Consider the following 27,194-nt stretch of genomic DNA (forward strand, 5'->3'; position numbering starts at 1 on the left):
GTAACTCTCAAACAAGGCATGGAGAGGAAAACGATGATGGAATTCAAAAAAGCGTGGGATAAAAATAGAGGATCTCTAATTAGAAAACAAAGGATGTAAATTAAAGAACTAAGGCCACTAAGGCGCGTTCCATGTGTCCATTTTACCCAGAGGGTGGTGGACACATGGAACGCGCTTCCGGAGGATGTGATAGGCCAGAAATCTGTACAGAGGTTCAAGGAGGGTTTGGATAGGTTCCTGAAGGAAAAGGGGATAGAGGGGTACAGATAGAACTTGAGGTAGGTTAAAGAAATGGTCAGAAACCACTTCACAGGTCGCGGACCTGATGGGCCGCCGCGGGAGCGGACCGCTGGGCAGGATGGACCTCTGGTCTGACCCAGTGGAGGCAACTTCTTATGTTCTTACTATTGGACAAACCTGCACGGTCTGTGTCCCATATATGGTGATTCGGTGTAGGATGGGCTGGGGAGAGCATCGAGAACTCCACTAATATGGAACATGAGGATGTTACTGGCCAGACTTTACGGTAGATATCCTGCAAACAACGGGAAAGGCTGGAGTGAGCTTGGACGGCAACTTCAGCATTTGGAACCTAGGACAATACCAGACTTTACAGTCTACGGCCCAGAAATATCAAAGAAGAGACAAGTTAATCTAATCATGTATTTTTTAGTGGGCATAACTTATGGGCAGACCGTTCAGGTCTTTATCTGCCGTCATTTACTCTGTTACTATGTATATATCAATTCAAAATATGGCTGACAGTACTCAACTTACCAGTCAAGATGTCATTTCCTCCCCCCGAGCTGCACAACTTTCTCACTCATAGCACGTGACAATAAAGTGATCGACAACAAGGAGCTGCTGAAGCTTCACCTGTCTTTTGCCTTTGGTGGGACACTGATACATCCCCAGCATTGGTGGACTGCTTTTGTGGTGTGTATTGCTGATTCTCATTAAGTTAGTATTGGATATTTTTCTTTTGCTTCATGTATTGTTTCCTTTCAAGATGGAATATACAGTTTGAAAAGAAAACCCCAAAACTCCCAGGAATGAAAGCACTATTGAAACGTTACCCACTTTTGAATTTTGTTTAAGGAATGTTTTGGGTTTTTTTTTACTTCCACAGTCATAGATGGGCTCTAGGGACTTACAGGCTCATTAGTAAAGGATGTGGATTCCGGAAAACTACAGATAAAGTGCTATACACCAACAAAGACCCAAACACTGAAAGAAATACTCAGAGTCTGACAGCCTTTTCATGCTAACGCCTATTCATTGGAAAGATAACCGTTCAGCAGCGATAATTAGCAAACATTGCAAACGAGTGAGGGGAGAGGTCAAAGAAAATGGCTGACCTTCTGTGAACAGGCAAGACTAGTGGGGAGAGTCTAAAACACATTCCACTTTCTTTCTTTCCTGCCCAAGGGAAACCGATCAACCCATTTCAAAATCTGTCGTCTTATTTTACCCCCAATTCCTAAATACTCTTCTAAGATCTGCATTACTATAAAATTAATCCATTGACCGCTCAGCTGCAGTAGCCTCTGGCAACACACCATTCACCTCTCTAGTATCTGAATGATGAAACTCTTCCACACAGTAAAAACTACTTCACTGTAACAACACAAGAATTCTGGCTGGTTCTTAACCCTTTCAGGACCATAAGGATCGTAGGCCAATTTTTGTGGTTTTGACGACATTTTTATGGTAAAAAGGGCTTGCAGATGCCAAAAAATTGATTTTTTTTGTGAAATATCATTATTTTTATTTAAAAAATCACACTTCTGGCTTATGGACAGTGTGGCAAGTGAATCTTCTCGTCAATCTGGCAACGACGCTAATGAATGAATGTCGGAACCAGTTTGTTTACATAAAAGCAGTATCATATGGAATCCGTACATATCAAATTTAGAACTGTAGACTATCCCAATCAAAATTTATAGGATTTTAAAGTTATGGGACAAATATGTCCCTTGGTCCTGAAAGGGTTAAGGAGCGTTTTGAATGTTAAAAATATGGCTGTCCTTGGACCAGCCAAGGATGGAGGATGCTGCCAAGGATGGAGGATGCTGCAAAGGCGGCATTCACAGCTCCTGAAAGAAACAAAGGTCATCAGCCTTCATACAACAGTATGGAATGGTCTTCCACACCAGGTAGTCGAGGCCAGAAATCTGCTTGACTTCAAGAGACAAACAGGCAGGGTTGCTACAGAGTTATACTTAAAAGATGGATTCTCAGAGGAGGGAGGGTTCTTGAGTGGGCAGACTTGTTGGGCTGCCGGCCCTTTTCTGCCGTCATACTCTATGTTTCTAACTCCAAGTGGTCAGACTCAGGGTGCATGTATACTGTGTTCTGGAAGATCTGTTGTCTCTGTGTAAGGACTTTAGTTGCAATAGACAGGATATGAGTTAAATGTTAAATTCAAAACTGAAATTAAACTCTTGGGGGTTTGGTTGGATATAGGCTTAACTATGGAAGTTCTAGTTTTCCACCACTCTCTGGGTGAAGAAGAACTTCCTTACGTTCATACGAAATCTATCCCCTTTCAATTTTAGAGAGCGCCTTCTCGTTCTCCCTACCTTGGATAAGGACAGGTTGTTCACCCTCTCCAAGGTAGGGAGAACGAGAGGGCACTCTCTAAAATTGAAAGGGGATAGATTCCGTACGAACATAAGGAAGTTCTTCTTCACCCAGAGAGTGGTGGAAAACTGGAACACTCATCCAGAGTCTGTCATAGGGGAAAACACCCTCCAGGGATTCAAGACAAAGTTAGACAAGTTCCTGCTGAACCGGAACGTACGCAGGTAGGGCTAGTCTCAGTTAGAGCGCTGGTCTTTGACCAGAGGGCCGCCAAATGAGCGGACTGCTGGGCATGGTGGACCACTGGTCTGACCCATCAGCGTCAATTCTTATGTTCTTAAAAAAATTATGGTATAAATTAAAATTGTTGCATAGCATTAAGTATTTTTTTAGAGAGAAGGTTTCTGTAGGTTATAGTTCTGTCCTTAATACTTACCTCATTGGATTATTGTAATATACTGTATGTCTGCTAGGTCTTCCTGCCAAACAGATGAAACAATTGCAGATTTCACAAAACGTTGCTGCTAAACTTCTATAGATTCGATCGTGTTACCCCATTAAAATGAAAACTGCACTGGTTGCGAATTGCGAATTTAAAATTTTGCTCTTTATTTTTAAAATTTGATATGGGTTATGTCCAGTGATTTGATAACAGTATATTACTCAACTAGGCATTTACGGTCTTCCCGAGAACTGTTATTGGTAATACCATCTTGTAAAGTTTCAAGTTTATTTACAAATTTGATTGGATCGCAATATCATATTCCAATGCGATTTACAAATAATCGTAAAAACAGGGTTTCATAAAAAAACACACATACTTTAAAACTGTGACACTACATGAAACATGAGGACAGTTTAACTACCATGCATAAAAAAAAAATAAAGAGAACATAGAGTTTAAGACAATAGGATAGGGAATTGTTACCCACTCAATTTTCTTTTTTTTAATAAATTTTTTATTGTTTTTCAAACTTTAAAAGTGCATTACAAATAATATAACATTAGAAGAACACATAAAATACACCACAATACACAAATAGAATAGCAAAAACAACCATTTCCCCCACCCCCTCTCAAATATGAATACATTAAATCATATTATTTATATACCATTATACTCAAATAATTAACTCCTCAAAATATCCTTCCCTCCCCTCCCCCCCCACCCTGGATGTGTAAGGAAATCTAACAAAGAAAAATACATTACTATTATTGAGTATTAACAAATGCAGTCATTGGGCTCCATATTTTATTAAATGCATTACTAAAACCCAAGCACTCCGCGTCCATTCTTTCATATTTGTATGTGTTACACACACTTGTCCACCAGAATGTGTAATTAAGTCTGTCATGACATTTCCAGTTTCTCGTGATCATTTGAATAGCTATTGCTGTTAGATAAATACAAAAGCCGTCTTTTATTTATCCTAACACAGGCTTTACCTGTAACAACGTACCACAAATAATGGCTTCATATGATAAAGGAATAGATGACTCTAATATAAGATTGGTCTGTCCCCAAATTGACCTCCAGAAACTAAGTATCATTGGACAAAAATATAACAGATGATCCAACGTCCCTATATTAATATGACAATGATCCAGCATCTATTAGATTTTGAATTATCAAGTTTTTGTAACCGAACTGGGATCCAAAAAATCCTATGCCACAAAAATAACCATGTTTGTCTCATAGATGCTGACGCTGTACATCTTAACCTCCAAGACCAAATTCGTGGCCATCGAGATGCAGAAATATACTGTTTTATCTCAATGCTCCAAATATCTCTAAGACTATTTTTTGGCTTCTTATTCAAAAATTCCGAAATTAATTTATACCACTGAGCGGCCTGGTGTCCTACTAAATCTGTCTGATAGCAAAGGATTTGCAAGCTATAATAAGTTTTTAAATCTTTCCATTCAGGGAACCCACTCTGAATAACCTGCTTCCAACTGCAACCACCTATACTGTCGAGATTTTAAAATGCCAAATGATTGTTGCAGTCGTGAAAAATCCAGCAGTTTCTCATTAGATATACTATCATCCAATGTTCGAATACTGGCCTACATCCAATTCTTCCAGGCGATCCCAGCACCGCCCACTTGAATCGTGGGAGTTTAACCATAAGGACTGTAAAGTAGACTTTATTATAGGAACATCTGTTAGTTTATCAATAAATTTAATTGTTTTCCATGTATCCAATAAAATTATGTTGTCCTTGGCATATCTGGGTAGTCTAATACTTAATGCATGAGACAGTCGCATAGGGGACATAATTTTCCATTCAAGATATAACCAATCCGGCTGATGTTCCATGAGTGCTTAAATTATACATGTGCATTCAGCACTGCTAACAGTGGCACTGACTAGATTATGTGCAAAAGCAGAAAGAGCAACCGCTATCCAGACAGCAGCGATATCCAGATAACTTTAGGACCGCTATAAAGTTATCCGGATGGCAGCCTGAATACGTCCTCTGTTCCAATCGCTTGACGAAATGCCCATGCTCTTCCCTGGCACCATCCGGATGCCGCCCGGGTGATCTGTAGTTGTTTGCAGCAATACTGCCAACAGCATGCTGCTGAAAAATCAACAGATATTATCTGGATAATTGTCTCAGCCTGCATTACCTGCCGTTATCCCAGATTACTGCCTAGACTTGAAAACAGTACTAGAGCTGGTCTGCTTAGGAGACTATTGGGATAAAGCACACACTCCACAAAAAACATCTATTGGGTTTATTTTTGTCCGCTGCCTCGGATTTTCGATGGGGGTATAAGGGTGCAAATAAATTCTGCACACTAGCAGATGGCTGCAACAATTCCTCTTTCCTAGCTGGGGCTGGGAGGCAAATGACATAACCAATCCGGCTGATGTTCCATGAGTGCTTAAATTATACATGTGACAAATTTTTCCCATCCCCTCAGGATCTCTCTATCCCCATCTCATCCCCGTGAGCTCCGTTCCCATCCCTGCCCCCATTCCTGCAAGCTCTGACCTCATCTGCGACAAGCCTCCAACATTTTAAAACCGTAAGTGTTCGAAGCTTGTGCAGTTAAGGTAGAACTTGCAGGAAGGGGGCAGGGGCAGGGACGGGGATATTGAGATCCTGCAGGGACGGGGGACAGATTTGTCCCTGCGTCATGATATTACTAAAATAAACAGGAAAGAGAACATGGTGACCATGTATAGGAAAACATCTATCAAACATAGGGAGGATTTGATACTAATTTGTTGCATCACTAGAAGGATCAGATAGGAAAAAGCTGCAACTGTATAGACCAGGGGTGTCCAATGTCGGTCCTCGAGGGCCGCAGTCCAGTCGGATTTTCAGGATTTCCCCAATGAATATACATGAGGTCTATTTGCATGCACTGCTTTCATTGTATGCTAATAGATCTCATGCATATTCATTGGGGAAATCCTGAAAACCCGACTGGATTGCGGCCCTCGAGGACCGACATTGGACACCCCTGGAGTAGATAAAGAGCTCCCTAAAAAGCTTTTACATCATTTCCTGCACTCTCCCCCCCCCATTTCCTACAATTCCTTCAACAGCCAGGGCACCTCCACCTTTCCCTATAGCTTCCCCCACAGCACATCTACACTGTTTCCAGAATACCTCTTAGGTTAAGAAACAATAGTATGGGTTCCAGCTGTCCACTGGGTTTTAAAAGGTTTTTTTTCTCACTAAACAGCTCTCAGTTTGGCAATAGAAACTTGAAGTCCAATTAAGCACATAATAAGAAATAAATGCTTCTCATCATCCACACTCTTGGTGCGAAGTAACTGGATGATGAGACCCTTTGTGGTTTATGTGAGATCTTAATTGGCTGATGATTTGGCTTCTTTAGTTCCACTTAAAATATATATATATATATATATCTTAAGTAATAAATATTTCAGTAAAACTTCCAAATTGTGCACTTACCAACCTTTCTGGGAGGGTTTGCTCAGTTTAAGCAAAAAATGATTAAAGGTCACCGTGTCATTTCTTAAGCAGATCGCTTGCGTCATTGTCTGTCGTCGTCAATTCGACAGCAACACTACAAGAATGTCATTTGACTCAAAGATGAACTCTACACCAGTGGTTCCCACCAGACCAGTCGGGTTTTCAGGCTAGCCCTAATGAATATGCAAGGAGCAGATTTGCATGCCAGGCACCTCCATTATATGCAGATCTAAGAACATATGAATTGCCGCTGCTGGGTCAGACCAGTGGTCCATCGTGCCCAGAAGTCCGCTCCCACGGTGGCCCTTTGGTCATGGACCAGGGCACTAACTGAGACTAGCCTTACCTGCATATGTTCTGGTTCAGCAGGAACTTGTCTAACTTTGTCTTGAGGGTGTTTTCCCCTATAACAGCCTCTGGAAGAGTGTTCCAGTTTTTTACCACTCTCTGGGTGAAGAACTTCCTTATGTTTGTACGGAATCTATCCCCTTTTAACTTTAGAGAGTGCCCTCTCGTTCTCTTTACCTTGGAGAGGGTGAACAACCTGTCTTTATCTACTTTGTCTTGAATCCCTGGAGGGTGTTTTCCCCTATAACAGCCTCCAGAAGAGCGTTCCAGTTTTCTACCTCTCTGGATAAAGAAGAACTTCCTTATGTTTGTACGGAATCTATCCCCTTTCAACTTTAGAGAGTGCCCTCTCATTCTCTCTACCTTGGAGAGGGTGAGCAACTTGTCTTTATCAACTAAGTCTATTCCCTTCATAATCTTGAATGTTTTGATCATGTCCCCTCTCAGTCTCTCTCATGCATATTCATTAGGGCTATCCTGAAAACCCGACTGGCCTGGTGGTCCTCCAGAACAGGTTGGGAACCACTGTTCTACACCTTATCAATTTTTAGCGAAAGGGAAACGGGATGGGACTTGATATAATGTCTTCATGTGGTGGGTACAATCAAAGCATATTATACGAGATTGAAGTGGAGAGATATGGCATAACGGTATTCCATCGGCATAAGGTGCAAATGCAAGCTTTCTGCATTGAACCGTTGGTACTGAAGGATTCCTCTGCAAGACACAGACCAGACCACATGAATGATGTGTACTGATAATTTTAATTCTGTTATTATACTGCACACCTAGAATAGTAGCACTGGCAAACTATAAAATTAAAAAAAAACTACAACAAAAGCACACACCTTAGTGCTCATTTTGTGAATTTTTGCAACAAACATCAGTGCATTGCTAAAACTAAGCTGTGGCTTGTTCTAGATCTTTAATTTACAGTTTAAAACCACTTTTTAGAGTTATCCTGAACGCTCGGCAGGACAACTTGGACTGATTCTCAGACTTCAGTTTCTGTTCCTCAAACTGGCCGAAGATTCTAGGAGTAGGAGGGGACGTTTCAGTCACTAAACAACAGTGACACCTACTGGTAAGATTGATAGTGCACATGTACTGAACTCTAGAAAAAATCCCGATATCTTTACTAAAGAGTAGGGTTACCTGATGTCCAGATTTCCCCAGACGTCCTCAAAATCGCCATCGGGGGAGGGCAACACGATGACATCACGCGTGCGCCGTCTTTGCATCACAAGCGTGGATGCCCTCCTGCCCGACCAGAGCAGGCAGCAGGGGGTGAAGCGTGGCTAGGGCGGGATTGGGGAGGGGATGGGTGGATTTAGGCGGGCCTGGGGACGGGTCTAAGAGGTCCATATTTTCCCAAAATGAAAATCTGGCAACTTTACTAAAGAGGCTTATAAGACAGAGATGAAATCATATCAAAATGCAACCCTTGATGCAAAGAGGGATTATTACAAAAGAATCGGTAATAAATAGAACACATGAACTGTTTACTGTTGTTACAGAGTTAAGAGTCTAAGAGAGTCTGAGATACATGGCCAACTCCCCAACAGTTTGCTGACACTTTTCAGTTAAAAGCAGCACGTATCGTTGAGGAGTTGGGTCTGGTTCCTTTTCCCATTATTGATCAAGTTGTAGATGACCATGAGTCCTGGACTATTTTTGAACCTGTGTCTGTAACCCAAACAACAGACATTCGCTATACGTTCTTTGAATACTACTATGAATCATTTAAATGATTGCTCAACATCTGTGATGAAAAGTTTAGCATCTGAAATCGTCCCAATTGTTACATCAATTGTGAAGAAATCGTTTATAGAAGGATATATTCCTGGAATTTTAAAATGAGCAGTTGTTAGACCACTTTTAAGAGTCAAAATTGGAAGCTGCTGTAGTGGATAATTTTAGACCAGTTTTATCTTTTTTGACTAAAGTCTTAAAAAAGATAGCATTACTTCAGACTCCCTCGGTTGCATCTTTGACAAAATAGGCATAATTTCATATAGTTATGTGAACGATATCACTCTCCTTCTACCAGATGAAAACTCACTAAAGTAACACACACACACTCAAAAAAAAGATATATTTAAAACAATACAATCGACCTATCAAATAAAATTAAAGAAGAAGGAAGAAGACAAACAGATTGACTTTGAAAACGTAACTGCCTTACTAGAACAGACTCTTAACGGCTGAGACTGAAAGAACTACTCTTTTGGTCTCTTTCGTCTTTGAGTATGATGTTAATATGGTCTTAAAACTAGTCTTTAAAAACTCTCAATAGTTATTTGAGGGGCATAAAATTTGGCTATATCCAGATGTCTCCAAGACAACACAGGAGCCTAGGAAAAAATTTCTTTCCTTGAGGCAGGATACTATTAAATTGGGTGCCACTTTTTTTTTCAGTATATCCTTGTAAATGCCTTGTTAAGTATCTGGGAATCAAATATACTTTCTTTTCTCTGGATCACTTGAAGGAATTTCTGGATGTCAAAACGATCATAAAGGATTGATAATGAACCCTTAGCTTACATCTGCATCCCTAACGTCGGGCCACCGGACCAAAAACCCACCATACTTCAACAACGCACAAACCCTACAAAGCTATTTTACCTTATGTTAGGCTATGTCCATATGGAAAATGATGTAATTTAAACCACCATAGGCTAGGCCTTTCCGGAAAATGCTGCAATTTTAAAACACCCTATGTCCACTAAGGGCTCCTTTTACAAAGGTGCACTAAAATACCGCGCGCGCTAGCCGCCAACACCTCCTCTTGAGCAGGCAGTAGTTTTCCAGGTAGCGCGCGCTAATCCGGTGCGTGTGCTAAAAACACTAGCTCACCTTCGTAAAAGGAGCCCTAAGTCTATATTTCCAAATCTGTATGTTATCCCTATACTGTAAAAGCTGAAATTTATACCAAGTTTGTTTTTCCCACCAAAGTTTGGCCTGCTTATACTGTGAATGTACTCTTGTAACCCGTTCTGGGCTCCTTAAATTAGCATTAACACATTAGGCTTTTTCCTCAAAGTATTTTCTTAAACTGTATCGCCATTGAGTATTTGATTGTCTCTGTAATTGCAGTCTAAGAAAGGATTAATGATATACCTAAATGGCCAATTTCTTATTGTTAGAATCTTTTTTCTTTCCTGTGTTTCTGTAGCAACAGATGTATTCTTGTGACTTGTAAATGAAAATTTATAAATAAAAGAATTAAAAAAAACAACCCAACAACAAACAACAGAATCCTGGATGAAGGACCATAGACTAAAACTGCACACAGAAAAAAATATGGCTCCTCTTAATGGAGAATGATAAAATAACCTACAGCAATCAACATAAAAATTAACTCCTTAACTTATTTATTTATTTAGATTTTTATCCCATCCTCCCAGTAGCTCAGAACGGCCTACAAGCAAACATTCACAGTGGAGTACATTTGGACAATACAAAGACTATACAGTAATTTAACTACAAGGACTATACGGCAATTTAAGTAGAGGTTCAGAATGGAGAAGAGAGGAGAGAGGGGAAGGGAGGTTTAAGGGGGGTGAGGCCTAGACTGCAGTTGAATTTTAGTTGAAGAGGAGGGTCTTTACCACTTTCTTGAAGATCATCAATGAGCTCTGTAATCTGATTTTCAGGGGGGTGGGGGTGGAGTTGGTTCCAGAGTTGGAGCGTTTGCGGGCAGTTTCTGACAGGAGGGACCTTCCTGGGGGGGTGCATAGGCATTTCTCCATTTCCGGGCGGAGGGGTGGATGGGGGGGTACAGGGTTAGCTTGGATTCTATGTAGGCAGGGGTGGTGGCGTAAAGTCTTTTATGCGCTATTACCAGGGCCTTGAATGCGCAGCATTGGTTAATTGGAAGCCAGTGCTCTGCGCGGAGGGCTGGGGAGATGGGATCGTGGTAGTTGAGGCTGTGTACGAGGCGGATTGCTGCATTTTGTACCCGCTGGAGGTGCTTGAGGTCTTTTTTGGCTACTCCATTAAATAGGAAGTTGCAGTAATCCATCCTGGAGAGGACATAGGCGTAGAGGAGTTGGGCTAGGTCAGGTGTGGAGATGTAGGGTTTGATCCTTCTCAGTTGGCAGAGGTAGAGACTACTTGAGATAAGGGCACTAAGGGCTCCTTTTACTAAGCTGCGTTAGCGTTTTTAGCACGCGCTAAACCCGCGCTACGTGGCTAGAACTAACGCCAGCTCAATGCTGGCGTTAGTGTCTAGCACACGGCAATTTAGCATGTTAATGCCCTAACGCGGCTTAGTAAAAGGAGCCCAAAAACTCCTAGGGTTCACTATAGAGAGACACAGCTCTCTTCAATTACAGATCAACAATGTCATGTGAAAATCTTTCATAATGATGTTTTTTAAGAACCACAATTTCATCTCCTAGTACAATCACTAATCTTGGGAATGCTGGATTAAACATCTTCTATCTACCATGTCTGGCAAACTATACAAAATACTGAACTAAGATGAATCTTTTCCATGAACAAATATGACCACATAATACCGGCCTACCTAAAAACACACAGACTCCCAGTGAAAGGCCGAATCTTATTCAGATTCTATTGCCCCAATTTACCTGAGCAATAAACTCGCACTGAAAGAAGCAAAAAGGCCTCGGAGAAACATGAATCCCTTTTCTTACCTCTCCACACAAAAATACCCCAAAAGGCTCCAAATGAAAGAAGGCCTACTGTCATTCTAAGCAGCAAAACTAGAGAAAGATATCGTCAGAATCTTAGGTGTCAGATCGGATTATAGAATATTCCAGAAAGAAATCAAAACGTAGTTATTTAAGAAATATGTCTTACAATGCTAATCCAATGTCTGTCTAATAATAAGCTTTGAAATGTAATTCCCTGGAAATGTCCAGATACTTCTTATTGTAATCCGCCTAGAACTGAAAGGTTAAGGCGGAATAGAAGTCAATTAATGTAATGTAATGTTTGCTGGATCAATATCAATTTGGTTATAAACTTAAACACAACACAGAGACTTTGTTTTTGTCTGTTCCTGATGATATTAGAATTGGTTTTGATTCAGGGAAGGTGTTTATTTGGTGACATTAGTGCAGCATTTGATATGCTTAATCATCAGCTCTTGTTAAAGAGATTACACTTCTCCCTCCATATTTGCGGTTTCAGCAATCGTGGTTTCGATTATTCATGGTTTTTAGCTTGCTGGCTCCTCCCCCTAAATTATGTCAGCTTGCATAGAGTCAAAAACGCTCAGAACAAGATCTTTTGGATGTGGGCGGGGTCAGCAAAGTGACAGACTGACCACCCAAACATTGCACCAGAGTAGTGGGGTACCTTATAGGGTCGAAGGAGCGGGGCCTCAGCCACGCGGCCGACCCGGTCGAATCTCCGGAAAATTTTTTTTTTTTTTTTTTAAATGAAAATAAGAAACAAATGAATAAAATACACGATAAAGAGCAAAATAACTCAAAACCGCGGTACTAGAAGGCAAGAACACGGTTCACTCAGTGCAGAGAATTGAAGCAAAACTTCTCAGCTCCACGGAAAGAAAAGAACTGAGGAGACACGCCCGGAGCATCGGGCGGGAAGGCACTCGCGCATGTGCGGTGCGGGCATCTCGAAACTTCTGAAGTTTCTTCAAGCAACTATGCTTGTGAGACGTCCGCATCGGGGCTCTGTCGGATGACATCACCCACTAGTGAGAATACCTGCCTGCTTGTCCTGGGATAAACATCTCACCACAACTCCCTTATTCATGTTGAGCTCCCCAGAACCTACTAGACCCACCCCAATAGCCCTTATGGCTGCAGGTGCCACTTATATGACAGTACAAAAGGATTTGGGGGGGGGGTTTTGAGGGGTGCACATGTTCACCATGAATGCAGTGATTAGACCGACTTACGGGCCTGGGTCCTCCTCTCCATGGTTCACTAACCCACCCCCAAGATCACTTAAGCCACCTCTGTGCAACTCTACTAGGCTTTCCTATGCCAGGCTGCCAGGTGCTGATGTTCTGGAGGCAGATGTGTATGTTTTTATTATGATTTTTATGGTGTTGTGGGGGGGGGTGTCAGTGATCACTGGGGCAGTGGGGGGAGGTCTGTACTTTGTGTCTGCAGTGTTTATCTGGTCCCTTTGGATACCTTTTTGCCACTTAGACCTGTTTTAACATGGCCTAAGTCACAACGTACAACTTCCGTCCAGGCAGCCTCGTTAAACGTTATACTTGCAATACGACTAAGTTTAGATCAGCCCACGTCCCGCCCAAATCCCGCCCTCAGCACTCCTCCTAAAATGCCCCTTTTAGCTCTAGCAGAAGTACGGGGAGGGGTGACGGCATGGCGGGGGAGAAGAGGAGAGGTGCTGACAGCACCTGGGGTGGTCTGCCCCCCACTCGCTTGCTACACAACTGTTAGGAGCTACTTCTCTGCTGAGAAACAGTCTAAGGCAGGGCTGCTCAAGTCCGGTCCTCGAGATCTACTGGCAGGCTAGGTTTTCAGGATATCCACAATGAATAGGCATAAGAGAGATTTGCATACCAAGAAGGTAGTGCAGGCAAATCTTTCTCATGCATATTCATTGTGGATATGCTGAAAACCTGGCCTGCCAGTAGATCTCGAGGACCGGACTTGGACAGCCCTGGTCTAAGGGATACAAGGCTCCAAAACGAGGCAGAAATACGATGCAGAATCTTATATGCCGCAATTTTCAATGCGGTTTACAAAACGATTTAGATCAAGTTTTGGACGTTGCATTTTTAGAGAGAGAGATGGTTGTGAAGAGGAAGGGGTGGAGAAGAGAGTGGTTATAGAGAGAAGGTTTTTCCTGAAGTCAAGGTACTAATTTGGTGGGTTGTCTCAGATGGCAATTTGTTCCAAATGAGGGGATCTTGGTATTCAAAGGTAGCCCGAAACAACTTTTTCCGTCATACGTTTTTGAGTCGAGAACCACCGGTAAAACTATTCCGTCACATGAGATTTGCTTCTGTAAGCCTCTGCAACAGGCGCTTCATCTCCCATCGCTCGATCACGCTGAAACTAGAGAGCCGAAAAGCTAAACGTTGCATTGTGCCCGTGGTGTTATGAACAGTATTTTCCCATTAGTTTCCACAGCGGAACGCCAACCTTTCTTCCTCTCAAAATCTAACTAAAAAAAGGGAAAATTCAAACGAGCTTGTCATTGTCCTAAACAGAGAGGCATTTCATAAGTGCTGCCTGCCATACTTTAGCCTTTATTCCCAATGCAAAATGGCATTTATACTGTGACTCAGATAGAAAACTGTGGGTGTTCCTGTGCCAGGAAAGGACATGAAAGGCAAGCAACTGCTGGAATAAAGCCATCCCCTGCCATGGAGAGCATGTCGTCAATCTGACAAGCCATCTTCTTATCGTAGCCTAACACGAGTCAAAAGCACTGCATTCGCTGTGAAATTCCCCTGAGCCGGGCCATGGTGCGCCCTCACCTGGAGTACTGCGTCCAACACTGGTCGCCGTACATGAAGAAAGATATGGTACTACTCGAAAGGGTCCAGAGAAGAGCGACTAAAATGGTTCAGGGACTGGAAGAGTTGCCGTACAGTGAGAAATTGGGAAACTGGGCCTCTTCTCCCTTGAAAAGAGGAGATTGAGAGGGGACATGATCGAAACATGCAAGATAATGAAGGGAATAGACTTAGTAGATAAGGACAGACTGCTCACACTCTCCAAGGTAGAAAGAACAAGAGGGCATTCTCTAAAGTTGAAAGGGGATAGATTCCGTACAAACGTAAGGAAGTTCTTCTTCACCCAGAGTGGTGGAAAACTGGAACGCTCTTCCAGAGGCTGTTATAGGGGAAAAACACCCTCCAGGGATTCAAGACAAGGTTGGACAATTTCCTGCTGAACCGGAACGTACACAGGTAGGATTGATCTCAGTTAGGGCTCTGATCTTTGACCTGGGGGCCGCCATGGGAGTGGACTGCTGGGCACGATGGACCACTGGTCTGATCCAGCAGCAGCAGTTCTTATGTCCTATGTCCATTCCCTAAGCCATAGAGGAAAAGATAGGACATGTGAGAAAGAAACTTCTCTCATAACTACGTGATGCATTTTGTTCTTTTGCAAAACTCAACCCTGTGCAATCATGAGAACAAGGAAGGAAACCTCACAGGCTCTACAAGTGCTCAAAAACATCGCTATCCTACCCTCACTTCTATTTATTCACACTGATAATAAAGAAATGTACTGGGAGCACAGCAGCTGTTGTTAACCTGGCATCGTGCCCCAGCCTACTATCCACCCCCCCCCCCCCCCCCCACCACCACCGCCTGTTTTCTTCCTGCTTGTCTGAGCTGCAAAGGCAGAATTTCCCAGCACAGCTCAGGCACCCTCTGCATTCTCCTTTAAACTGGTTAGCACGGAGAAGAATCAGTGAGAGAGAAGAGGTACTAGATCCAGGGAGTCTAATTACTGCAATTGTGCTGGTCTGTGATCACTTGGAAGGGGGGGGAGGGGAGAGCTAGCATCCTTAGGATGAGGGCTTGTCTTTGCCCATCTTCTCCCTCTCCTTCCTTTAATGTGGGATTTCATCAACAGCTCCCAATTCCATCAGAAAATCATCTTGCAGTGGCAAAGCCTCTGTGTTGCTTTGCGTTTGGTCTGCAAATGGTGGCCATATTGAGGTTGGCTGCAAAACTGAGACTACCGTGAGAACTGAATGGTTATCTTGCAATTGGTAAAACAAGACACTCGAGATCTCGATTGCACACTTGACGTAAGAGCTACAGCCACTCAGGCATTCTGCGCACATCTAGCTGGCCACTCCAGTGAGTCAAATGGGAGAACGGGGTGCAGTGGTTAAAGTTACAGCCTCAGCACACTGAGATTGTGGGTTCAAACCCACGCTGCTCCTTGTGACCCTGGGCAAGTCACTTAATCCCCCCATTGCTCCAGGTACATTAGATAAATTGTGAGCCTGCCAGGACAGACAGGGAAAAATGCTCGAGTACCTGAATAAATTCATGTAAACCATTCTGAGCTCCCCTGGGAGAATGGGATAGAAAATTGAATAAATAGTGTGCAAAGTTTCAGCCTCTGATAACCAGAGCTGGTATTGTGACATCATAATGCCTCATTCCACCAATGCCTAAGAGCCAGCCTCATCAGTGATGTCACAATGGCTATATTGTCCTTTACTTGGCTCACTTTTGCTACATTTTGGTTTCTAGAGTGGCGCAGTGGTTAAAGCTACAGCCTCAGCACCTGGGGTTGTGGGTTCAAACCCAAGCTGCTCCTTGTGACCCTGGGCAAGTCACTTAATCCCCTCATTGCCCCGGATACATTAGATAGATTGTGAGCCCATCAGGACAGACAGGGAAAAATGCTTGAGTACCTGAATAAATTCATTTAAACTGTTCTGAGCTCACAATTTGACTAGTGTACTTTGGGCAATGGAGGAGTGTTAGTGACTTGCCCAGGTTCACAAGGAGCAGTGCTTGGCTTGAACCAGCAACCTCAGGGGCCTTAGGAGTCTGGGCCAATTAGAGTCCTAGGCCCCTCCCAAGTACATCCCAGGATGCAATGGGAAGGCCTGCCATTTTGTAAGATGTGGGCCTGTCAGCTGGAGGGTAGGAGTCCCTCCGGCTAGGCTTTCTGAATAAGGAAGGGAGGGGCTGGGGGGATCGTCAGGGGCATCGTGGGTTGGGCAATGGCGGGAGGAGGTAGAGTTGGGGGGGATTGTGCAAGCGTAGTGGGAGAGAGTTGGCATCTCTCTCGCTGCAGGGGGAGTAGAGTCGGGGGATTGTGCGAGCACAGCAGGAGAGAGTGGGCATCTCTGGGTGTCCGAAGGTTGTGCAAGTGCGGCGGGAGAAAGCGGGCATCTCTCCTGTTGCCAGGGGTGGATGTGTGGAGGTTGTGCAAGCGCGGTGAGAGAGTGGGCATTCCTCCTGCCAATCTTTGTTTTGGGATGGGTTTTTTTGTTGTTGTTGTGTTTTAATATGAAGGTATATTTTGTGCATGTGCTGATCGCTATCAACACCAACTTACTCCGCTCCGCTCCGTGAACCTCATTTGCATGCACTGTTTTTGGAGAATGATCGCCTTTTAAAATCATTACAAGAACAGCTTCGACAACGGCTCTGAGAATCTTCCTCTCAGTCATTGTGAGGTCTGACATCTCTCGCCATCAAGGCATGCAGCAAATATGGAAAAGGAGTTGTAAGAAAGTAAACTGGCAGATTGGTGTGTGGATGGTCCTATAAATCATGTACACTTGGGAGACAGTGATTGTACTGGATTCAACTAGAAGTACAGCGTGCATCTTTCCAATGCTGGAAATGATTTAGTCAATAATAATGTGTCCGAAGCACTTGAGGCCCACATTTTAAGTAGCTTGGTGAGTTGCCTTGGAGCAAATTCTGAAGCCAAGGATTTTAACTGAGGACATATGAGCTGTATTTGATTAATGCAGCGATGCCTCTACAGCTGGCATGGAACAAGCTACCTGTACTTGTGGTTTGGTACCCTTGCTAAATGGTGGGAGACACTGGAAATTAGCAGATACAGTAAAACAGGCACAAACATGTATTCTCAAGTGTCCTTGTTGTCTCAGGTTATACGGCTGTGGTGCTCTATACGGTAGGTATACAATCTTGCTAAATCATTGATCACTTAAAACTTCAAAGTTATACCACCAATACCAGGTGTTGCTTTGAGATATTAGACTAATCTGATACAAAATCACTCTTCAATATTCAGATGCTACTTTTCTCAAAGATCATGTCAACTTATCATAGAAAATATGCTCAGAGACATAGAGGCAGAAACAAGGGGCGAACCCCAAGAATGTCTTCTCACCACCCAACCATCGCATATTAGATGTATTTCAATTGATATCAAAAATGTTCAGTATGCTTTGCTCCCACAGTCTATCCCATTCTCATGAAGTCAAAAATTCCAAACTGGTGGAGGAAGTTAGCCTGTCGGTAGCATCTTTAAATGGCTTAGATTTCTACCGAGGAGAGCAGGACAGTGGTAAAACTAATTGCTCCTTTGGCATGTTTTGCTTCTAGAGTCCCTACAAAGACACCAAGTATGCCTATGTCACTGTTTGCTATTATGCATATAGAAAAAGTGAACTTAAAACTCTCAGTCAAGCACGCCACTTTCATCAACTACAAATGTCTGCTCAAGAAAATTTGTGCTTGCGATAGCATGAAGAGCGACTGAAATTTAAGATGAAGTTGTTGGACTGCAAGGTTTATGCGATTTTCTTGGAAAAGATAATAAAGCTTTGCTTTGTAATTCAGAAAATTCTATTAATCCATATGATTTATGCAGCCAGTATTTGTTAGAAAAGTTTTAGAGAATTGCAGTCTTCTTATTGCAAAAGCTGTTTTTGTGTCTGAACAGTAGAAGAATGGCAGAATGGGAGAGGATAAGACAACGGGATCTCAATCACACTGGAGTCTATATAATGAAAATTGTTCCTTATTTCATGTCTACGGGGGAAATGCTCAGCACACAGAGCTCATAGTTTATTTGGAATGATAATCCATGGTTTGGATGTTTCTGAGTTATCTGAGAGTTCTTTATCATCTCCTGCTAATACCTTTTCTAGCTGCATTGATTTTCAGCTGGCTAAGGAATCCATTCGTTAAAAAGTATATTTATCAAAAGGAAAGCAGATTTGATGCCTGAAAGTTCATATCTTTTAACATGAAGCAGAGCCCACCCAGATAAACAGGACGAATTAAAGATCACCCAACCATGTTTCGAGGTTGCAGGGGAGGGGTCTCTACGCCAGTGGCAGTCAGGTTTTCAAGTTATTTGCAATGAATATTCATGAGATTTATTTGCACGCACCGCTTCCACTCAATGCAAATCTCTCTCAAGCGTACAGTGTGGATATCCAGAAAACTTAACTAGCTGCTGTTCTCCCAGGAAAGGTTTGGAAACTGCTGCTCTATGATTTCCATGAAGTGCAAAACTGGGTGTATCTTTTTGTGATCCTGAAAATAATAAAACCACAGAGCAGCAACACTTCTGAACAACTTGCTTGCAGAAAAAAAAAAAACTGAGGGGGCAGGAGCAGCTGCCTGGAAAGGAGGAAGAGTTCAAAAATGATTGACAGCATTCTGCAAGCAACTTACGTGTTCAGATGCATAACCCTAAAGTTCAGGACTACGAGACACATCGCACCAGAATGTAAAAATTCAGCCATTTTTAAACACAGCAATTCAGAGCCCAACTCCTAGGCTCTCTGTACGTGCATTAGAATTCAGTAACCCCACCAATAATAATAAACGACTTTCGATACATTATCAAAGGCAACAGTCAACACATTTGAAAAACAAACTAGCAATTTAATAGAAGTTCAGCTCTGGGTCTTACCTGCAAGGACTCTATTTACAGAGGAGTGTGTGGCTAGTCCAGGCTGCCCTCGTTCATGGAAAATCCCCGCATAGGGCAAGTATTCTGGCAACAGGAACCGCCTACAAGAAAAAGTCCTGTGAATGTTCTAGACGCAGACGCTCTGTAGCCTTGTACTATCACCTAACAAGTCAAGCTGTCTATTATACATTCATTCCACATTCATTTATTCCCTAGCATGTCCTTCGCAGATGTTTGAATCTTGTTCTTGCTTACCTTTACTCCTTAATCCCTTTCATTCTTCCCTCTACATCAGTGGTCTCAAACTCAAACCCTTTGCAGGGCCACATTTTGAATTTGTAGGTACATGGAGGGCCGCAAAAAAAAAAAAAAAATAGTTAATGTCTTATTAAAGAAATAACAATTTTGCATGAGGTAAAACTCTTTATAGTTTATAAATCTCCTTTTGGCTAAGTCTTAATAATAATAGTGTCATTTATAGCTAAAGAGACATATGGTCAAGAAACTGTTTTATTTTACTTTTGTGATTATGATAAACATACCGAGGGCCTCAAAATAGTACCTGACAGGCCGCATGTGGCCCCCGGGCCGCGAGTTTGAGACCACTGCTCTACATGCTTCTTTCCCTGCCCCCTAGTACTCTCTCTTTTTTCTCATCCGCATGAACAATCATCCATCAGCTTCATTCGTGCCATTTGACATTGTAAATGTTTCAAGTAACAAGTTCAAAATCTAACTGAAAAAGGAAAAAGGCGGCCTCACCGAGGAACGAAGCGCCCAAGTGACGGTGCTGACATGCGGGCATTTCTGGGAGCTCTGTGTCTTGATCTGTCGCCATTGTCCCTACATGAAGAGACAAACTAACTTGTGAAACTTAAGACACGGACCAGCAGTGTTTACATTACAGAAAGATATGCATTGATGTTCCTGACCCAGGAAGAAGCTTGGCATCAGAAAAGTTGGCAGAAAGATTTTCTTGTCCTGAGGATGCATACACAGAAGCAGAAATGGAAAAAAGCAAGAATAGGTTTCCTCAGTGGCCATGAATATTCTGCAGCATTGTATCTGATATTTAAATCTCGTGTTGAAAAAGCAAAATTACTTATTCCACAAATTTGTACTGTCTGGGAGCTACAGACGAGAATGAGACTAATGTTGGAGACACAGCATCAGAAGCCTATTTCCTCTCCACAGAGAATAACGTGTCAGCAGTAACAGCAAGAAGCTCCATTTTTCAATCCAGGAATGTTAAGAGTCATTTTCCTGCCTCTCATGTTAGTGTAGAAAGAGAGGGAAGACATTGACCCAGCTCTAAAGAATGTACCAACTACCTATCAACCCTCAGAACATTTAGGCTGAATTAATAAATCATCTCTCTTCTAAATAACCCACCGCTCCAGGCCTACAACTACCTCGACTTCAGAAAATTACTCAAAACTCACCTATTCCGAGGCCAAGACCCTTAATGTCCCTTTTCAATTCTCCTTCACCCCCCCCTTCTGATCTACTCCCCTCTCCCGTCTCCCTCCTCTCCCCCCTACTTCTCTCCTTGCTGTTCGCAACTCTATGATCAATTAGATATGTAACCACTTGTAACTACTCTCTCCTTACTGTTTGCATCTCTATGATCAATTTGATATGTAACCACTTGTAATCTTTGTCTAACTAATGTGAACCGCCTAGAACTCTTCGGGGTATGGCGGTATACAAAAATAAAGTTATTATTATTATTATTACTTAAGCCCCCCTTTTCAGGAAACTCACGAGAATAAAAGGATTAATTTATTTTGTGCAGAAAGAGATCAAATACCCATGCTACAGAGCAAGCAACACATCCAATGACTTCCATCTCCAATAACCTAACTATGCAGTGGGATATTCCACATCTCAAACTACCCCTCCTCATGTATCTTATTTGTCACTAGTGATGTACCCTTCACACCAATCCTGTATTGGTCAGTGACTGTTCTGTCAATAGCTACTGGAATAGGATTCAAACTGGGACGGGAATCTTGGAAAACTTATGGTGACATCACCAGAACAAATCTGCAATCAATAAAATGCAATTTTCAGCCTAGCTTCATTTTTGCTGCCAAGTAATGGAAGAAAGGAACCCAAAACCACCCAACATCTAAAGAGAGATTTTACGAAGCAGAGAGCCACATCAATTTGACTATAGGAAACAGGCAGAAGTAAGTGGGAATAGAGAATAACCAATTTCAGAGTAACAAGGTCCTATTTACTGAGTCATGGAAAACGACAAGCAAGATATACTCAGTTAGATTGTTACACACAAAGATAAACCACTAGAGGACAAGAGACAAAAAAAGGCCTTAACTCAAAAATTTCTATAGAAAACCCCCCCAAAGAGTCTACATATACCTCCATAACTACCACAAAAATATTTTGAAAATAATAATAAATTGAAAAACTGCCACTAGTTCTTTTTTCTGTAGTTAAATAGATTTATAGAGATACTGGATCCCTTATTTAAGCATCACTACATTTACTGTTACGAAAGCTTTGTTATTCAGACTTCTACTTGCCTTAAATGTGGGCAGGCGGACAATACATTTGGCCATGCTGTTTGGACTTGCCGTGTCAACTAGAGGTTCTGACAGTGTATAGTGCGCTACTTGTCAGCTACACTGGGAAGGCTGGTGCCAGGCACTGCGTCTCAACTGGTACTGGACATACCAGCAGCATATGGACGAATGGACAGGGGACACAGGTTGCTATGCTGCAAAATGTGCATGCTTGCCCGTAAATGCATTTTGCAGTATTGGATTGTGGCGGATGCCCCGGACTATTGGCATTGGTGCAATGAATTGCATCAGCCGGCAGCTTGGGAGGCTAGAGATGCTAGGGGGGGGTGGGGGGAGGGGTGTCACGGAAGGGGATCTGGGACCCTACACTCGAGAGGACGCTGTTTATTACTGAATACTTTGCGGCAGCACCTAACAGCTTCTTAATGGTTCTGTTTTCACTGGTGGCCTCTCTATCATTATTGAACGAGTTGGATCTGTGTTGGGCTGGGTGGGGAGGAGGGTTGAGGGAGAGGGAGTCAGAGGGAGGCGGTGTTACACTGGTTGTGATTTTGGGTGGGGGAGGAAAGGTTGGGAAGGGGGGGTACATGTTCGCATTTGATGTGCTATCTGGACTCAATCTTGTATTGTGAAGTAGGCCTCGTATTTTATGATAACAGGAATGGGAGTGCTGGAGGGGTCGGTTTGTGAGTCCATGATAAACGTTGTATGTTATGATTATGTTTCATTGTTTTTCTGCTAAAAATTGTTTTCTACTAAAAGCTTCGTTAATGCATATATCTGGAGAAGGGGTTTATATTGTCTGAGAACCTCACATAATATGGTATATAATCACTGCATTATTTTTCTCTCTTTCCACCAGATCACTTGGGACTGATCCCTCTATAACCATTCGGGGGGGGGGGGGGGTTCTCTTTTACCACTATAGCCAGCTTCTTTGCATCCAAGCTGTTTAGTGGTCAGGATGGGGAGGTCCCAGGAAATCAATAACCTTTTTCTTCTCCACAGTTCTCTTAGGATCATGAGCCTAACGCTTTTTCAATACAGTGTAATCTGCTGTCCTGAGTTGTAGCTATTAATCTTTTATCCTTAAATTTCAGTTCTTCTCAACCGTTCACATGCTCAGGCTTGATTTGCTTATGGGTCCTGGACTAACACTTTATATTTTCCACTGTATTTGTGCATTTGCCACTTGGCTTTTCCTTCTTTAAAGAGCTTTCTCTCTTGCCTTGTATATTCAGTTGGTTCCATTGCTACGGGTGGATCATTATTCACTGCTTTGTGGAGTCTGTACGAGTCAAGTTTTGTCTTTAGCACAGAAACATAGGGCTCCTTTTACGAACTATGTTGTCTTATATTACATTATTTTTAAAGATCACAAAGCATTAGTATGACATATATGCAATATGGGAAAATTAGGAAGGGGCAAAAACATTTTCACATCACTGCACTTCCTTTACGGGGCTAGAGTTTAGCATTAGAGTATGACACGGTGACAAAATTCATCACCGTTCCCGCGGATAACCGCGGGAAACCATCTTCATGTCATTCTTTAGGGAGAGAGGGAAGAATCAGAGTACGAATGGCTACAACCACTGAACCGCAAGCTTTGCTTTGAAGAATGCTGAGATTGAGCAGCAACATTCCAGAGCAGATATTGTGATGTCATAATGCCTCATTCCACCAGTGCCTAAGAGCCAATCACATCAGTGATGTCACAATGGCTTCATTATCCTTGGCTCCCATAAGAATCAGAGTATGAATGGCCACAACCACTGACCCGCAAGCTTTGTTTTGAAGAATGCTGGTGTAGAAGGACTGAGATTAAAACAGACACTACAGAATGACAGTCTCTGGTATCCAGAGAGATATTGTGATGTCATAATGCCTCATTCCACCAGTGCCTAAGAGCCAATCACATCAGTGATGTCACAATGGCTTCTTTATCCTTGGCTCACATAAGAATCAGAGTATGAATGGCCACAACCACTGACCCGCAAGCTTTGCTTTGAAGAATGCTGGTGTAGAAGGACCGAGGTTGAAATGGACACTAAAAAATGACATGGGATTATTTCCCGCGGTTATCTGCGGAGACGGGAAAGGTGATAAATTTTGTCACCGTGTCATTTCTATTTAGCACTACGCATACACTGGCCATCTTTCCTGCAGAGCAACTCTGAACTGAATTGAACTGCTGCTGTAGGAGGCAGGGAACAAAAAAAAAAAAAAAAACGCACTGAAAAATAAAAATGAGCAAGAGGAATGATTATGAGCTATAAGCAAAATAAAAGCAGCCGACACTCCTGAAGCAGCATATGAGGCTTTTGCTAGCCTGAGAGCTTGAATAGCAGTTATTGCAGTGCAAAGCTAATCAACTGGCACCAAAAAGAAGGAAGTCAGAGATTGCACTATTTAATAGGAAACCTTCACTCGGAAAAATCATCAGGTGTGAATAAAAGAGCCTAAGAGTATAATTCGAGGGGGATGTAGGTGTTATGCGAAAATGAAAGCCTGCTTGGCTCAGCTGATTGAAGTGACTGCGATTATCATCATCAGGAATATGCTTTTCTGTTAACAGCACCAAGGAAGCGCCAAGTGAATCTTCAGCATATTCATATTTTCTCCTCCACAAGTACCTCTCCTGATAACAACACTGTCAATACCCAATTATTACTTCCCACCCCCCCTTCCCCCCACCCCACGAATCTGCTTGGCTTCGCCTTTTTGTTTCTAAAAACCGGTTCCCTCTCAAAGAAGCACTCGGGGGAAGGCTAGCAGGCCGACAGCACATCTGCATATCTCGCCCAAATTTACATTATTCATAAACAAGCAAGCTATGTAAGCGTAAGAAAAGAAGGAAAAAAAGCTCTTGCTCGCTTTCTTCTTTCATTTCAAGTATTTAATTGCTAGAGTGTGAAAAGAGAGCTCTGCAGAATAGGGGGGGGGGGGAACTTTCATATACAGAATTTTCCACTCTTTTAATCTTCACCAAAGTAATTTTTCAGCTGCTTTTTTTTTTTTTTTTACCTATGTGCAAGAAAGTAATTCAAGAAGAAAAGAAACAGCTCACAAAAAGAGGGGATAACAGGACATAATGGAGGAGGACTGGCTGTAAAGAATGGAGGAGCTCTGGCGGGGAGGGGGAACTACAGGGAGTGGTAGAGGAGAACGCCGGTTGCTAGAGGAACCGTAGAAAATGAGGGGGAGAATATTGGTTGTGTGGGAGCCACAGGAAATGATGGAGGAGTGCTGGATGTAGGGAGGAACGGCGCTGTAGGTACCGATCCAGAGTCATTGCAAGGAAAGGATGACCGTTTACCACCCTAAAAAAACCCTCGCGTTCTGAAAATTAAGCCATGCTGAGGGGCAATGTTAATCCAAAATATGTAGAAACTTGTGTAATGACCTTTCGCTGTGCTGGGGTAAAGTTATGGAATTCGCTGGTAGGACAGCTAAGGAAATGTGCGGACAGAGGAACTTTTAGAAAATTCGTAAAAACACAACTGTTTGCCACTGCTTTTTTATAGGGTCCGACTCACTTTGAACGAAGATTTGCCGTCAGTTTAAATCTTGATGTCCGATTGTCCTTTTGTATTCTTTTAAGGGTTATGTATGTTTGATTTTATGTAAACCGTCTAGGGCTAGACGGTATAGAAATTTTTAAAATAAAATAAATAGGTAAAGGAAGAGCACTGGCTGTAGGGAAGCTGTAGTGAATGGTAGAGAAGCGTTGGTTGTTGGGGGGGGGGGAGGGGGGAAGCTGTAAGGAATGGTAGAGGAGTGCTAGCCTAGAGGGCCTACAGCAAACGATAGGGAAGCATCAACTACAGAGAATGACATAAGCACAAAGGTAGTATGATGACTCAGCACACTAGAGATCAATCGCTCCTGTCCTCCCTACCTACAAACACAAGAGCAAAAGCCTGCACACAAGCCAAAGACATTGCCAAACAAGGAGCAGGGAAGTGACAGACAAACAGAGATGGGGAGAAGTGAGGGACCTAGCCACTCACTCAAAGTCCTCAAACTCCAAATCGTTGCCCTCTACAGATGAGCCCTGACCCTCAGAAGAGGCAGATGAGGAAGATCGAAGGCGGTTCTGTTGATAGCGCATGGAGCGTTGGCGGATACTGTCCCTTCGAGAGAGATACTGGATCATCCTCTGGGCATAATATGCAGCAGGAGACAGTCTAAGAAATACAAAAACATGGAGGAGACACAATATTAAAGGACAGTCTAGCCCTGGAACCTGAGAAAGGATGCTGACTGTTGACTATGATGTCTTCATCTTGAACAGTATATGCCCAGAAAACAATGAAGCTACTGGTAACGTAGTTATGAGATAAATGAAAACGGAGTACATATGTAGGTAGAACATGCATTGCTGGTGTCCTACACTTGCTTTCGTCCACATTAGTCTAATGTATCAAACTGCTAGAAATTCCTGATGTCCCACCACTCCACAGGCTCTCCCTCATAACCTTACGGCCTAAGAAAGGATACAGATTCCCGTACAATGTTCACCCTCTCTTTTATGCTCAATGTACCTTGAAGGAAATAGAGTGACTGACGTAGCAACTTAAAACACTACTCTCTTGCGACATTTTTCAGGCAATGTTCAGAACCATGTGGGGGCTTCTCTCAAACACAAAACAATTTTCCTTACATAAGGTTTTTCACCCTAATCAAATTCAAAAAAATAGTTTTACCATTATAAAATGTGAGGTGCCAAAAGGTCAACGGGAACGCAGCTTAATTATTAGTAGCAAACTACAAAGAGGTCCCAGAATCAGCAGAAAAGTAATTTCTGGGCCTGAGCTCCCACTTGTAGGTATAGTAACATAGTAAATGATGGCAGATAAAGACCTGAACGGTCCATCCAGTCTGTCCATTAGCTATTCTTATTAAAAATGCTTAAATGGTTAAATTAACTTGTCTCTTCTTTGATATTTCTGGGCCATAGACTAAAGTCCACCTAGTATTGTCCTAGGTTCCAACTGCTGAAGTTGCCATCTAAGCTCACTCCAGCCTATCCAACCATCCCGTTCGTTTGCAGGATTATCTACTGTAAAGTCTGGCCAGTAACGTCTTCATGTTCCAAGTACGTGGAGTTCCCATTGATGCCTTCCCCAGCCCATCCTACACTGCATCACCATGTATGGGACACAAACTGTACAAGTCTGTCCAATACCGGCTTTAGTTCTTTAATTTATACCATTTGTTTTCTAAATTAGAGATCCTCTGTTTAGCCCACGCTTTTTTGAATTCCATATGAGCTGTATTTGCTGTATGGATTGGTACATTTTGCTCCACTAGTTAATGCATAATCCCTAGATTCCCATATGCTTTACACCCTGAAATTAGACCTTAACTTCCAAACTGGGTCAAACGCCTTCTAG

The 27,194-nt window shown here is 42.6% G+C and overlaps 1 protein-coding gene across 4 annotated transcripts in view; it reads right to left on the bottom strand.

The window, feature by feature from the left end:
- Window positions 1–27,194, bottom strand: part of AMBRA1 (autophagy and beclin 1 regulator 1) — a 158,214-nt gene that overhangs the window by 51,787 nt on the left and 79,233 nt on the right. For 2 of the 4 annotated variants that reach the window (XM_033928438.1, XM_033928439.1), the window contains exons 9-11: window positions 25,809–25,985; window positions 20,012–20,092; window positions 19,250–19,350 (exon numbers count right to left, since the gene is read on the bottom strand). In XM_033928438.1, the coding sequence (XP_033784329.1) occupies window positions 19,250–19,350; window positions 20,012–20,092; window positions 25,809–25,985 (359 nt within the window). The remainder of the gene's footprint in view (window positions 1–19,249; window positions 19,351–20,011; window positions 20,093–25,808; window positions 25,986–27,194) is intronic. The other 2 variants (XM_033928441.1, XM_033928440.1) reach the window with 1 other exon arrangement.

This window comes from Geotrypetes seraphini, chromosome 19 (assembly GCF_902459505.1).
Source record: "Geotrypetes seraphini chromosome 19, aGeoSer1.1, whole genome shotgun sequence".
In the NCBI taxonomy this organism is placed as follows: Eukaryota; Metazoa; Chordata; class Amphibia; order Gymnophiona; family Dermophiidae; genus Geotrypetes; species Geotrypetes seraphini.